At 67.0% G+C, this 14795-nt stretch overlaps 2 protein-coding genes across 3 annotated transcripts; both read left to right on the top strand.

The window, feature by feature from the left end:
- The first annotated feature begins 43 nt into the window (after positions 1-43).
- On the top strand, positions 44-2324 carry CHLRE_10g463800v5 (uncharacterized protein). 2 transcript variants are annotated; one of them, XM_043067205.1, is made up of 6 exons: positions 44-310; positions 560-673; positions 812-976; positions 1279-1460; positions 1720-1810; positions 1935-2324. In XM_043067205.1, the coding sequence occupies exons 1-6, from the start codon at positions 191-193 to the stop codon at positions 1968-1970; spliced, it is 708 nt and encodes a 235-aa protein (XP_042920602.1). In that variant the 5' UTR covers positions 44-190; the 3' UTR covers positions 1971-2324. The 2 variants fall into 2 exon arrangements, with proteins under 2 accessions (XP_042920602.1, XP_001698615.2); XM_001698563.3 differs by having other exon boundaries at positions 1935-2218.
- A 1089-nt stretch (positions 2325-3413) lies between these two features.
- On the top strand, positions 3414-14680 carry CHLRE_10g463750v5 (uncharacterized protein). The gene is made up of 15 exons (XM_001698562.2): positions 3414-3710; positions 4065-4191; positions 4555-4654; positions 4844-4925; positions 5257-5357; positions 5591-6349; positions 6564-7514; positions 7700-7786; positions 8001-8096; positions 8284-8351; positions 8570-11899; positions 12199-12272; positions 12586-12744; positions 12907-13013; positions 13338-14680. The coding sequence occupies exons 1-15, from the start codon at positions 3620-3622 to the stop codon at positions 14037-14039; spliced, it is 6834 nt and encodes a 2277-aa protein (XP_001698614.2). The 5' UTR covers positions 3414-3619; the 3' UTR covers positions 14040-14680.
- Positions 14681-14795: the final 115 nt, after the last annotated feature.

Raw genomic sequence — 14795 nt, 5'->3', positions numbered from 1 at the left:
TACCCGTCACATCAGCAGCCGCTGCACCTCAATTCGCGATCCAGGGTGAAGCCGAGCCTCAGCGCAGCGCGGGTCTCTGCCATGTTCAACCGGCGCCCTCTGCGCGAGCGGCTGTGCAACTTAGCAGGCAGGTCCACAGCAGACACAAGCTCAAATGCATATACTGCCTGCCACTTCGAGGATGGCCGCAATGCCAGATGCATACCGTATCGTGTCGCCGCGTTGTGTCGCAGCCAAGACGTTGGGCTGGCACGACCCAGCGGCAGAGATGAATGCCGCTCTGGCGAAGCAACCGGACAAAATACGGGCGGTCAGTGCCGCGCGTAAGCACTTGAAATGCTGTATTGACACGGAGCAGGGTGCTGTTGCTGCGGGATGGGCTGCTGGGACGGGACGGGGATAGCAAGCGCCTGGGTGTGCCACGCTGCACCCTGCATGCATTGCTGCCTTGGGATCTACCGTATCACCCCACCACCGCCACCACCGGCCCATCACCCCGCCACCTCCACCAGCCTCTGCCTTCCTTCCTTTCGTTCTTCCCACGCCAACATGCCTGCAGGTCCGCATGACGGTGCTGAACGGCAGTCGCCTGGCCATGGGCTGGCAGCCCACCATGGTGTTCAACCCCGGCTGGAACTGGGGGCGCCCGGAGCGGGTCGGATCACTGCTGGAGGTGGGGCGTGGCAGCGTGCATGGGTGGCATGGTGTGAGGGACTTCTGGGGGCGTGCGTGTGCCAGGCATATGGCAGATTGCTCGGACAGCAGAGAGGTCCACGAGTAACCGGCGCAACTCGCCTGGGCCTGTACGTAGGTGACGCGGGTGGAGGGCAGCCGGCTGCATGTGCGCGACCCCGCCCCCGGCCCCTCGCCGCCCATGACCTGCACCACCTGCTGGCTAGCCGCCACCTGGCCCTGGCTGCCGCTGCCGGCGCTGCCCCCGGGCGTGATCATCCACATCCGCACACTCAAACTCGAGGTACTGTTGGGCGCGGGTAGCAGCAAAGGCACAGGCGCTAAGCTGGCATGGGGCGGCGGGCGCAGCTGCTCTGGTCTTAGCGACCTAGCCCCTGGGGCCACGGGGGCTTGAGGGAGCCATGGAAGCCTTGGAAGCTGACAAGCGGTCAGCCTTACCATGACAATATGACATCCACCTGGCCTCCCCGTCCTGCACGTACTGCTGTCGCACACGCACTCAGCTACCGCATGTCAGCTACCCGCCTCCCTTGCCCTGTCATGTCGTCCCTTTGCACACGCTGCCCCATAACCATGAACCCCAAGGGCTGGATTGACCTGGCCACCGGGGAGGTGGACTTGGACTTTGCGTCCTCCTTCGCCACCAGCCTGGCGGGCGGGCTGTGGGCCACGCAGCCGCTGGCGGTGGCGGCGCGCATGGCCAGTGGAGAGCAGGCGGGGACCGTGTTCCACGCCGTCGGGGAGCGCCTCCGCGGCGCTGACGCCACGTGCGTGAGGTTGTGGGTCATGGGTCATGGGCGGGACCGGGGCTGCAGGGAGCGATGCACTGGCGTGGGGTACGTAGTGATGCCTGGACTGGTGGCTGGTGTGGCTGTGCCGTGACCTGACCGCGTATGTGTGTACGTGTACCGTATGTGTGCCGCCTCCATTCCACTCTCTCTGGGCTCGGCGGCCGCTTTCTGGAAGCTGGTTCGCGAGTTATGCGATTTCAAGGACCTGCCTCCCCCACCCCGATGCCGGCAACAGGCTCGTGGCGCTGAGCGAGGTGCCGCCCACCAGCGACGCGGCGCAGAACGCGGTGCTCATGTTGCCCACCGATGCGCTGTCGGTCCTCAAGGTCAGGTCGGGCCCGCGGGTCGGCAGATGACCCCCGCCGTACCGGCCGTACAGCCTTGCTGGCTGGCCCTAAGCACCTTGGTGTATGACCAGTCACATGCATGTGGTTCCGATGTGCGGTGCAGGTGCGCCTCGAGTTCATCCCAGGGGACGAGCGCTGAGCTGGGAAGGCTGAGGTTGTAGAGAAGCCTGACGCGATGGTGGGGCGATGGTGGCTCGGATGCTTGCAAGATTTACCTCACATGTCTGGACGATTTCCGGGGATAGGGTGGGGGCGCCACGCGTCCCGCCTAAGGACACTGTGTGGACGAGCAGGCCCCATAGCACTGGCACCTCCCATGCCCCTTGTAGTCCTGGTGGTTCCGTCGGTGTTTGGTACCGTGTGCATTTGGTTTTGCATGTCGTACCGAAGGGCATTGACGAACAAACGGCAAGCAGAACGACGGGGACTGGCGCATTCCAAGGCTGGCATGTAGCAAGCCAGGGTCGTTGCTAGGTTGTAACTAGCGGGACAGACCAACCGTAGATCTAGCGGCACAGACCAACCGTAGATCTGGGCCTTTCAGAGTTCAGCCACGCGGGGACTTAACATTGCACCGGGCCTGCACAGCTGGAATATGCAAGCTCATTACTCATCCTGGCCTGTCATCCCCGAACCTGCCCTGGCAATATTGTGGGGGTGGGGTGGGATAGGGTAGTTCATTCCAGAACCCAACGGTAACATGTGGGCTTGCATTTTGCACGACTGACTGGTCTGCCCCCGTGCTGCCTGCAACAGGGCTCCTATCTTAATGTCTCCAGACATTAATCGGCCATTTTGGCCGTTTCCTAGACATTCCTTCCGGGGGCTAATGTCTGAGGCGAGACTTTGTTGGCCCGGGTTTGGGGCCGGTTTTGTCCGAATTCCTATGGAGAAGCCCCCAAACCGCCATGTGCCCAGACAAAAGACGGCGGCTACCCGGCGGTTTTGTCTGGAGCTAGACATCACCCCGAAGACAAGATACGACCCCTGGCCTGCAAGCAAGCTCCGACTTCCCTCTCCCTGTGTGGGGGGAAAATGGGGAAAAGTGGGCTGCCCACGCCACGTTGGTGCAATGTCTGAGGCCGCAGGTTTCGAAACTACCTCATCTCCCGGACCGTGCCTCGTTACATCAGTTACTTGGTGCACATGCCATTTCGCCACCTTTCTCCTAAAGCCGGGGTCTATTAGTACACGCAATGTGTCCAGCCGCGTCCCGCTGTCAAGCAAAAGCACAGCAGGCAACAACCCAACCAGCATGAATCCCCACCGTGCCACGCTATGCTCGGCAGCAAAGATCGCAGACCAGACACTGGCAAGTCTCAACGTGCGCGCCAGCGCCTTCTTGACTTGACGGGAAATTCGATGCGTCTGGAAGTGTGGCTGGAGGGTTTCCAAGCGTGCAAGTGTACTTCTGTACGTCGGCGGCCTAAGGGCTGAATCGTATTGATTAGCAGTTCCTGATGCACCTGGCCTCGCGGCACAGCCTGTAACCTTTCAATCTGCGTACATGTATGCCAGGCTGGACTCCGGTTTAGTGCGTCAAACTTACAGGAAATTACTTGTATAGCAACTGGCGTGACGACATCATATTGTCACGAAGCGTACATGCTACCCGCAGTCGAGCAATAATGGCATGCGCATTCTGAGAACGTCTAGGCAACTTCGCTCGCATATCTCTGCGACCGTCCGCTACTCGCAGCTCGGAATCTACTCACTGTATGCAACAACACAGAGCGAGGCGAGGCCAGGGGCGCCGGGAATGCTGACTTCAGTGGGACCCAGTCGGCAATGAGGCGACAAAACCAGGAGCTGCGCTGGAAATGCATTTTCTGGTTTGTTACTGTTGGATACTGCCTAGGCTGGGCGGACCTCCTCCCAGGTGCGCGCTGGCCGGTCAGTCTGCCGAGTGACCTGGTAGAACATAGGCTGTCGATGTGTGGCGTGCAGACGCAATTGAAAGCTTTTGAGGATACGTACTGGGCCATGGCAGGGGCGAAGTCTCACCGAGTCGACGAAACCGGCCATGTGCAACTGCATCGTTTTCAGAACGTTTGGCGCTGCCGTCCAACTTCAATGAGCGTTCTGCTAATGCATGTTGATGCGCCCATGTTTGGTGTTCATGGCGGTTTTGGACATGAAAAAGGCGTCACCGAGCCGACACCCGACGTGACACCCCCTCCGTTCCGCCCCATTTTTGACTGTCCGCACGCGCGCTGCATGCACCACATCACAGGCCTGATCGGCTTTCGCGATGGGCCCTGGCGAGTGGTCAACGGGGTGGGGAACCTCCACATCCTGTGGCTGCTGCACAGGATGCGGGGGTGGCTGGCGGAGCGAAGCCCTTTCTACAGACGGAACCGGTGAGCAAAACAACGCCCACCACCATCAACATGATGACATTTATGTGGTGCTTGGAATAACCTTGGACGGGGATGGAAAGGGCACACACAGCAATGGGGCCCAGCCGAGGGAGGCTTCGATGGGGGCAGGGCAGTGGAGGGAAGGCTAGGTTGAACCGATTGCACCCGCAAGCCACGCCTCCAAGCACACCGCTTACGCCATGAGAATGACCATTTCTCCTCCTCCCCCCAATCTACCCCCGCCACGTCTACCCCACCACACCTCCTCATTCCCCCGCCTCCTCCTGTTCCTGCTCGTCCTCCTGCTCCTGCCCCTGCTCACTACACACCTCTTCCCCATCTGCTCCCTCCCCACCACGACAGCTGTGAGCTGCACCTGTACTTCTCCTGTGTGGCAATGCTGCTGCACACCATATGGAGCGCGCTGAGGCCGGTGCGGCCGCTGGACGAGGGATTCGTGCAGGTGCGGCGACTGCAGCGGGGCGGATGGGGTCGCGTTGGGGGTCCTTTCTAACGAACCGATGTAACCTTGTCCCAAGTAACGCTCCCTGGGGCCTGTAACGGCTAGGATGGACGGAGAAAAGGAGGTTGTGCGGTTTTTTGTACTGTTGTACACTGCATACCTTTCCATCGCCCAACCCCACCCGCGCAGATCGCCATCCCGCTGGCCTGCGCTATGCTGCTGGACCAGCCCTCGCTGTACTTGCTGGCCGCGTGGGCGGCGCTCATGCCGGGTGCGGGCCTCGAAGGAGCTGGGGGAGTGCAGGGAGCCGTTCATGGGGGGGAGGTCAGCTCATTCGCGGGGTGGGGGGTGCCGAGTCGAGATAAGGGGTGCAAGGAAGGTCTGGTGCATGCGTAAGCCACCTGGGCGGTAGTGCCTTACTGAATGCCGCGATCGTTTGGCGCTCGTTTGTTTGTGGGGTTATAGGAGGGAGCGTCGCGACATGCATGCTTAAGTACGGATCTCGGGCTTTGAAGCCTGGCCTTTGATACCTGCGTCTCTATCTCTCACCACTGCAACTGCCTTCCTAACCTCCACTCTTCTTCACACGTGCACCTCCACAGGCATGCTGGCGGTGGAGGCGTGTGCCATGTTGCATGCGGGCCGCTCGCTGACACGCACCCTGCGGGAGACGCTGTGGCTGCTGCTCGTGCCCTCGCTCTTGGTGCGTGGGCGGCGCGCGGTGGCGTTGGGCTGGTTTTGGTTGGGGCGGGAAAACGGATTCCGTGGCCCTTGCTTCGCGCGGGCTTGTCTACCGTGTAGGCCCGCTTAGGCTGTAGGGACCACTCACCGCCTGGGCGCCTAAGCTCCCGTGGCGCCACCGCCTGAGCAATCCTGCGTTGCAATCCCGCAAGAGCTCCCCTCCCCTCCCCTCGCCCACACACGACCCCCGCGCAGCTGCTTCTGGGCCACCTGATGCAGCTGTCGCAGCACCGGGACTGGCTGGAGGACCCCCAAGACGCGGCCAACCCCGCCACAGCAGCCAACGCCGCAGCAGCCTCAGGGGCAGGGTCAGGAAGCGGCGCACCAGGCGACACCGCGTCCGGCCTGGCAGGCCCTGGCGGCGGAGCCGCCGCCAGCCACGCCGGAGGCGGCGGCGGCGGCGGCAGCCGCCTGACGGCGCAGGGCCTGGCGGGTGGATCCCGGCCTGGATCCAAGACCGTGTCGGAGGAGGATGAGCCGTACGAGCGGGTTATGTTCCTGGGTCTCATGCCGGCGCTGCACAGCCGCCGTGCGCTGGTGCAGAGTGCGCTGCGGCGGCTGAGGCGCTACCAGGCCGCCACCTCGGCCGCCGACTTCCTGGCGGCGGAGGGCGGCGGCGGCGGCGGCGGCGGCGGCGGCGCCGGCCCCGCTATTGAGGCTAGCGGTGGAGGTAGAGGGGGATGGCGAGGGGGAGGCAGCGGCGCGGGCAGTGGGGAGGTGGTGACGGCGGCGCCGGCAAGGTCTGCTAGCAAGGGTGCTTTGGCTGCGGCAGCCGCAGGCGGTGATGTCACTGGCGGCACCAAGGCCGCGGGAGGTGCCGCCGAGGCGACAGGCGCGGGCACGGGCGCGGGCATGGTGTCGGGGCTGGAGGCCGACGCCATCTCCCAAGGACGGGCGCGGGCGGTGTCTGTGTCCGGAGCTGGAGCCGCAGCCGGAAGCGGCTTCAGGTCTGCGGTGAGTTGTGTGGGGCGTGTGGGCGTGTGTGGGTGCGTGTGATACCCCGGCCCGGGACGAGACATAAGTGCCTGTCCGTGCGCCTGACCGTTCCTCCCTTGTCCCTGCCACCACCGCTGAGCATGAGCATTCACGTGGGTTCGCGTCAATGTGTGCCGCTGCCGTCGCAGCTGCTAATCCCTCATTTGGTTTATGCCGCCCCTGCCTGCCTCAGGGCGCGCAGGCGAGGACTGCCTCATGTGGCCTGACCCTCGCTGGCGGCGAGATGTTGCCTTCTGACGCCAGCGCATCAGGCCCCCAAACCGCCGTAACCACCCCCGGCATGCTCTTCATGGCAACGGCAGCTGGCCCCTCCTCAGCGGCTGACGCCGCAGCGGCAGCGGCAGTGGCCACGGCCGCCGCCGGTGGCGTTTCCGCCATGGGTCGCCCCGCCAGGGGCACCGCGACCTCAGTAGGGGAGGCGCTGTCGCTGGCTCGGGCGCTGGGTGCTGAAGAGGATGACGGCGTAGACAGCATCCTGGTTCCGGGGGAGTGGAGCGAAGCCATGACGCCGCCGACTATGATCACGTCGCACGGCGGCTTCGTTACCCAGTCGGGTGAGGAGCCCACGACGTTACCAGGTGGCATGCCGGCAGGTGCCACTGCAGTAGCTGCCGACGCCTTCCGCCCCTCCACGGTGGCGCTTCTCAGCGGCTGCGGCAGCCTGGACAAGCGCGCCGCCGCCGGCGGCGTCGTGGTGGTGGGGCCTTCGCAAGCGCAAGGCGGCGCCTCCTTCAATAACTGGAACTTGCGGCGCGGTACGGCTGGCGCTGCCGCCGCTGCGCGCTCTTATGAGGTGCCGCACACACCCATGCCTACATCCACGGGTGCGGCTGCGGACGAGGAGCAGCACAAGCTCCGGTCCCAGTCAGCGGCGGCTGCCGTCGCCGCCGCGGCGGCGTCGGCGCGGAACGCCCACATCCTGGCTGTGCAGCTGCAGACGTGGAAGCACACGGCGGCTGGGGGGCTGCTTGCGGTGCCGTGGGTGTGGCGGCGGCTGGGGCCGGGGCGAGCGGCGCCACTGGCGGAGGTGTGCCTTCGCGGGGAGGCGGCGGTCCTGACAGCCGCGCTGCAGGCGGCGGTGTGGCTGCTGTCGCTGAATGACCGACTGGAGGGAGGGCTGCAGGTGCGCGTGTGCCGTACCGTGTCGTGTGCGTTAGGAAGAGCTGCTGACTGGGCGCGGGAGCAGCGCGCACCGGGTGATCAGTGTGCCCCTGCTCTGCCGCCGCCCGTGGCAACTTGCCAGCACTGCTGCACACCTTATCACATGCCGGTGTGTGCTGCTGTGCAATTGCACACCCCTATCCCCAGGCTTTGGCCCGGTTTGTGGGCAGCGGCGACATTTTCCTTCTGGCCACCGCCCTCACCGCGCCCTTCTCCGGATATATGGCGCTACAGGTGCGCGGTAGCTGCAGCCGCCATGCATGGGTGACGTGTAGGGGCGATACGCACACGCTGCGTGTAGCGTGTGTGCCACGGTGTGCTCTGCGGGGCTCGGCAGGACGAAGCCGTGGGTGGAAGCCGGGCTGGCGTGCCATGTACGCGCCTTGGCTGACTGTGCAGCTCATAGTGCCGCTCGTGTGTGCTGCTCATGTCACCTGCACGCCTGCAGTTCTACCTGTATGTGGCGGTGCCGGGGCGCGGCGGCATCTGTCTGGCGGCGCCCGAGGTGGCGCTGGCGCTGGCGGGAGCCTTCCTGGCGGGCAAGGTGGGGAGGGCGGGGAACGGCTGGCCGGGGACTGGCCACCTAGGCCGCTGTGACTGTGGCTCGGGCGCTCGGGTTGCACTGCGGCTTGCATTTTGCGGATTGCAGGGAGCCCAAGGGCCGCCACAAAGCCCACGCACAGGGTCATCCCGTGGCTCTGACCCCTGGCGCCGCCCCCCTTCCTTGACAGCTGCGCGCTGACACGCTGGCGGTGCGGCTTCGTGCGGCCCAGACCGTGCTGTACGACCTGCTTCCAAAGTGAGTGCGCGGGCGAGGCACATAAATGCTACGTGTCCCCGCGGTTCTAGGTGCAGCAATCGCGTTACCTACCGGGTTTGCTTTTCGGCGTTTAACTGCAAGTGCCCATCGGCATCTCGAGAGGATATGCAAGCCTTGGTGCTGTTGATGCGTGCGCGCAGACGCAGACTCCCTGCGTCTGTAACGTTGCCCACACTCCCTCTCCGCGGTCATCCCAGGCACGTGGCGCTGGCGCTGCTGCACCAGGGAGTGGAGACCGCCGCCGCGCCGCCGCCGCCCTCCGCCGCCGTACTCAACGCCATACCGCAGCCCGCGTCCGCCGCCGCCGCCGCGGCGGCGGCAGCAGCCGCATCGCGCCAGCGTCATCAGGTCCACAGGCGCTCCCGCCGCACCGGCAGCGCTGCTTACGTCGTGACCCCCGTCCTGCACACGGTGGCGGCGTCGCCGGCGGTGGCAACCGCCGCCGTTGCGGCTGCGCCAGCTTCTGCGTATGCCTCACCGGCCGCTGAAACCCCAGGGGCCGCAGGGTCGGGCTCGGGGTTCGAGGAAACAGCGGTAGGAGCGCCAGCAGGCGCAGAGTCGTCAGAGCCAAGAACGGTGTCGAGCGCGCCTGGTGCCGGTGGCGGCGGTGGCGGCGGCGGCAGTGGTGCTGGGCTCGGCAGGCTGGCGCTCGCGCAGCGGCCCGTGATACGGGATGTCAACCTGCTCGCGCAGGCGCAGCAGCAGCACCTGCAGCACCACAACCAGCAGCAACAGAACGCGGGGGCAGCGGCGGCGGCGGCTGGAGGCGGCAATGCGCACGACCTCGCCTCCGACGCCTCGGCCGGCGGCGTGCCCTCCGCCGCGGCCTACACAGCTGCCATGTCAGACTTTGATGTAGACGCCTACGGCGCCTTGAGCGGCCGCGCGGATCGGGACGTGAGCCTGCTTAGCTTTGAGGAGCGCAGCGGCGTGTTTGGCCGGGGACCCCTGCCAGGCGCCAGCGGGGGCAGCGGCCGCGGCATCAGCTCGCAGCGGGCTGCTGTGGTGGAGGCGGGCGTGGTGGAGGGGGTGGAGGGGGTGGAGGGGGTGGAAGGGGCGGAAGGGGTGGAAGGGGCAGGCGGCGGCGAGGCCGCGGCTCCGAGCAGTGGCGATACGGACGACCCCCTGGGTATGGTGGGGCTCGAGGAGGCGCTGTTTGGCGGCGCGGCCGCTGTGCAACGCCACCACCGCCACCACCACCGTGCCATCGGCTCGGGCATGGGCATGGGTGTCTGCGCGGGCGGAGATGGCGCCGGAGGAGGCGTGCAGATTGTGGGTTTAGGGTTTGGAGCAGCAGTCGGCGGAGCGGGAGCGCGGCATGAAGGGGCGGCATCGGCAGCTGCGATGGTGGTGAGGAAGCACACGGCAGAGGGTATGTACGGCGGACACGCGCTGGGCAGCTCGGGCGCGCGCTCCTCCGTCACCATCGCCTCCTCCGCCGATGCCAGCAAGAGCTCTGCGGGCCTCGGGCGCACGGGCTCAGGCTCCTGCAGGACTGCTTCAGCGCTCCTGGGCTCGCCGCCACCTACGGCCTCCCCTTTCTACACCACCGCTGCCGCAAGCCAGGCCCTGGGCAAAACACCGCCGCTGCCGTCCTTGGGTCCGGTCGGCGAGCCCCGGGGCTCGCAGAACGGCGGCAGCGGCTCGCGGCTGGCTGACCGGCTTGCGGGCGGCGGTGCTACAGCCGTGCGGCCGATTGGGGCAGCAGTAGCAGGCGTGCAGCAGTTACGGTTTGAGGACGAGGAGGGCGAGCTGTGCTTCTCACCGCGCCGCCGGTCCGCTGGCGGAGGCGGCGGCGCCGAGGACAGCGAGGTCGCGGCGGGTGAGCTGGGCACCGCTGGCGCCGCCGCTGATGGCAGCCGCGGCAGTCACAGCGGCGCTGATCCCCTGCCGGAGGATGTGAGGCCCTCCAGCGAGGGGAGGCCCACCGCACCCAGCCTCACGCACGGCAGCAGCGGCGTGTCGCCCAGCCGCAGCCGCGGCGCTCAGGGGCCGCCGCCGGCAGCGGGTCACGGCGGCGCGCGGCCCTCGCTGCCCTCGCTGCCCGAGCTCGGCACACTGCCGGAGACGCCAGACCGGTCGGGAGGGCGGCACGACGAGGGGCGGAAGGGCGAGGTGGTGGCGGCTGAGGACTCCTGCTCACTCCCGGCGCTGGCCCTGGCCGGGTCATCCGTCGCGGGCGGCCGCTATCACGGAGATCCGCATGACGAGGACGAGGAGGTGGAGGGAGCCCACGGCTTGCGGCTGCGCAGCCGCCGCAGCGCCGGCGCCGCTGACGGCGGCGGCGGCGACGCCACGCCCCCGCGCACCAGCCAGAACCGCACCTTGAGCCGCAGCGTCAGTGCCAGCGCCAACCCGGCCCCCAGCAACCCGGGCACCTGCAGCCCGCCGGCGGCGGCGCCGCCGCCGCGCCGCGTCACCTCGGCCCGCGCCGCCGCCGCCAGCCTGTTCCTGGGCCTGCAGGTGAGTGGCCTGCGCCGCCTTGCGGTCCGCGTGGCGGCGGCCATGTCTCCGGCTAGCGCGGGGTCGCCGGCGGGATCGCCAATGGCGGGCGGCGGCGCCGCCTCAGGCAGTGGCGTGCTGGCGGTTGGAACCTCTGGCCCGTCGTACCTGGCGCCGCGAGACGGCGCGTTGGCGGCGGCGGCGGCGGCGGCGGCTTCGCCCGGCTCAGACCTGCACGGCGCGCCCTCGTCGTCGGGTGCGGCGTCCGAGGTGTCTGCGAGTGCGGGCGCGAGCGTGGGCGCGGCTGGGGACAGCGGGCGACGAGCGGTGCGCCCGCCGTCCGCATCGGGCCTGGCGTTCCTGAGCGGCGGCGGCAGCAGTGCCAGCGGTGGCGGCTGGGGCATGGGTGTGGCGGTGAGCAGTCTATCGAGCCGGTGGGCAGGTGCCGTGGGCGCGGCGGTGGGCGCGGCGAGTGGCGTGTCTTCGTCGGGTGTGCCCAGCGGCGGCGGGCTGCAGCGGTGGGGCCTGCCGACCTTCTCGGAGCGCCGCACGATGCCGCCGCCGGCGGCGGCCGCGCCGGCCTCGCCAGGCGGCACCCGGCGCGCCAGCGGGGAGACGGCAGCCTACGGCCAGCAGCAGCAGCAGCAGTCGCTGGCGCCATCGCCGCAGGCTGCACCGGCTGCTGCAGAGCGCCAGCAGTACCTGGAGGAAGGCGAGTGCGCATCCGACTCCGCACACGCCGACGGCGCCAGCGGTGACGACGCCGACGGCACCAGCGGCTCCAACGCCGGCGGCGGAGCCGCAGCCGCCGGAGGCGGCGGCGGCAGCGGCGGCGGCGGCGGCTGTCGCGCGCTGGCGCACCCGCAGCACCCGGACCCCACCACCACACGCGCCGTGGCGCCGCACGGCGGCGGCCTCTCGGGCCTGGGCGCCGCCGCCGCCGCCGCACTGCCGCTGCCGGCGCCGTACACGGAGTGGCACGACAGCGTGACGGTGCTGTTCAGCGACCTGGTGGGCTTCACGGACCTGTGCGCGCAGATCGACCCGGGCGCGGTGGTGGCCATGCTGAACGACCTGTACACCAGGTGGGTGCGGATGCGGGCGCGGGCGCGGGCGCGGGCGCGGGCGCGGGCACGGGCGCGGGCGCTTTCAGGAATGCTACATTGCACTATTGCACGCGGGCCGTGCCACGGGCTTACCGCCTCCACCTCGCCATCTTCTTCCCATCATCGCTTGCTCCCACTCCCACTGCCACCATCACCGCACCACCGCACGTCCGCACTCTCCTCCCCCGCACTGCAAACTTGTGAGCTAGTCACTCCCTTCTCCATGAACGGCTAACCCCGCCCCCCTTAATCATGCATGTACACACACATACACACAGGATGGACGCGCTGTGCATGAGCCGGCCCGTGTACAAGGTCATGACCATCGGGGACGCATTCATGGCCTGCACGGGTACGGGGGTGGGGACCGAGCGGGTGGGAGAGTGAGCGGGCGGGTATGGGGGCGGGGGAGCGGGAGAGCGCGGAACTGGCCAGAACCGTTGGGAGGGAAGGGGACCGGCAACGGGTCCTCAGTCGCCACATGTGTCAGACGGGCGCGCCGTAGAGGCGCTACGGCATGGCGTGATGCTGCGTCGCAGCCTTTCGCGTCTTACCTTACCTAGCTGAGGGTTTGGAGAGTTGACTTCTCCACCCCGCAGCTCCTCAGTTTATTTTGTCCCTAACTTCGCGACTCATCGCCCGCACCTCCCGCCTCCCGCCCCCAGGCCTGGTCCACGACGACCCCGACCACGCCGCCACGATGGTGGACTTCGCCGCCGCCACCCTGAGGGAGGCCGCGCACGTGCGCCTGCCGCCTGGGTGTGTGGGCAGCGGGCAGCCGCTGCAGCTGCGCATCGGCATTCACACCGGCCGCGTCATGAGCGGTGCGTGAGTTTGCAGCTGGTTGGTTGGTACGCTGATATCAATCCGTTGGTGGGTTCTCCAACACACCCGACCCGGTCGCAACGCCAACACCCCACAGTCCGCACCCCGCGGCCGTCACACGCACTGCTCTTCACACACGCTGCCACTTGCCGCGAACGCAGGCATGGTGGGCGCCTTGCGGCGGCAGTACACCCTGTTCGGCGATACCGTCAACCTGGCCTCGCGCATGGAGAGCACGGGGCAGCCGGGCCGCGTGCAGGTGTCGCAGGTGGGCGCCGTGGGGGCGCGTGACAGCAGTGGGCTATGGGTGGCATGCGGGTGCGGCGGCGGCAGAGTTGCATTGGCAGCGGGAGACGGGGCTGGCGCCGGCAGCTGCGCAGGCCGGCACAGGCTGGTCACCAGGCACGTGCATGTGCACGTGGAGCGGCCACGAGACACACACAGACATAACCTCCGCCTGCCACCTCTGCACTCAGCCGCAAGAGCTTCGTCCGTTTGTGAATTGCCAGACCCAAGTGCCGCTCACGTTATCTTCATGCGACATGTGCGAGCAGCCGAATCTTTACAATCGCCGACCGGACTGGTGGCGCAGGTGACATACGAGCTTCTGAAGGACCGGCCGCAGTACAAGTGGGAGAGCCGCGGCGAGGTGTTCTGCAAGGGCAAGGGCGTGCAGCGCACCTACCTGCTAGCTACCGACTCGCCAGTCGTACTCCAGGAGGCGGCGCTGGAGGCAGAGCTGGAGGCAGCGGCGGCGGCCGCCGGAGGCAGCGGCAGCGCGGGCGGCGGCGTCGTTGGGCAGCTGCTAGACCTGCCCACGGATGGCCTGGCCGGCGGCAGCCGCGTCTGCTCGTTCACGAGCCCCGGGGGCGCGGCGGAGGGCATGGGTGGGATGGGGATGGGGATGGGACACGGGCGTGTGCACGGTGGCATCGGCGATATGGGCGTGCCGCATTCGGTGCTGTCTACGGGCGTCAGTGACGGTTCGTTTACAGCCACACGCGGCGGTGGTGGCGGTGCCTTCGGCGGCTTTGGCGGCGCCGGGCTGGGCGCTCACGGATCATTCACGGCGGCGGGGCGGCCGCTGGGTCGGCAGCTGCTGACTAACGCCCTGATGCGTACGGCACAGCAGTACGGCAGGGTCCTGCCGGGCGGCGGCGGGGCGGGCGAGGCGGGTGGAGGCGCGGACAGCATGGGCGGCGGCGTGAGCGTGGCGAGTGAGCTGTCACCGTTAGAAGCCCCGTCACTGGCGCTGACGGATGCCTACGGCGAGGCTTACGATTACGGCCTGTGAGATGCGATAGTATACAAAAACACGGTAGTACGTGGGCGAGCGAGTTTGTGTGCCTTGACGTTCTGGAACGATGCAAGGCATGGAGAAAGGAGGGACTGCATGCTCAAGAGCGAAGGTGTGCGAGAGTCATCGGCTATGGTTGACCGGATATTGTTGTGCTCGGCTTTCGTGTTGGGTATGTGTGATTGTGGGCAGCTAGGCTTGTAGTTGCCCGGAACGCAGGCAAGACTGTGATTGCTATACGCATGTGATGACTCGAGTACTTCCAATGCGCCGAAAGGCGTCGCATTACAAGGCAGCACTTGACGCCTTGGCGTAAACGCGTAACGTTACCGAAGGACTTGCACGCGACCCTGCGTTTTGGATGCTGGGACGTCACGGCGTCCTAGGTTTGATGTTATACCTGGTGGCACTGTAAAATTGTGCGGTTTGATGACCTCTGGGGAGTGGGCGGCTGGGCGGGTATGGTTTGGACTTCGGAGTGTGGGACATTCGACATGCGCTGCCCTTGTGCGGGCGCTATATGCAGAAACTTGTTACTGAATGACGCGCCGTGTGCCGTGACCTATGATGGGACGCAGGGACGGTGGCGTGCGCTGCTTTAATTGCTGTATACGGTATTGCTGTAACAAGGCGAGTGCGCGCTCTCGCAACCGCCACCACTGGTTGTCCTGGGGCCAGGTCACTGAAGGGCTTCTAGCAAAGAACGAAGTCCTTCTGGGTTCTGGCTCTGGCTTCTGGGGAAATTGACAACGT

The sequence above is a fragment of the Chlamydomonas reinhardtii genome, chromosome 10 (assembly GCF_000002595.2).
Source record: "Chlamydomonas reinhardtii strain CC-503 cw92 mt+ chromosome 10, whole genome shotgun sequence".
Taxonomy (NCBI): domain Eukaryota; kingdom Viridiplantae; phylum Chlorophyta; class Chlorophyceae; order Chlamydomonadales; family Chlamydomonadaceae; genus Chlamydomonas; species Chlamydomonas reinhardtii.
Note: the sequence above shows the minus strand (reverse complement) of the source record. Positions and strands in the feature narration are given on the sequence as shown.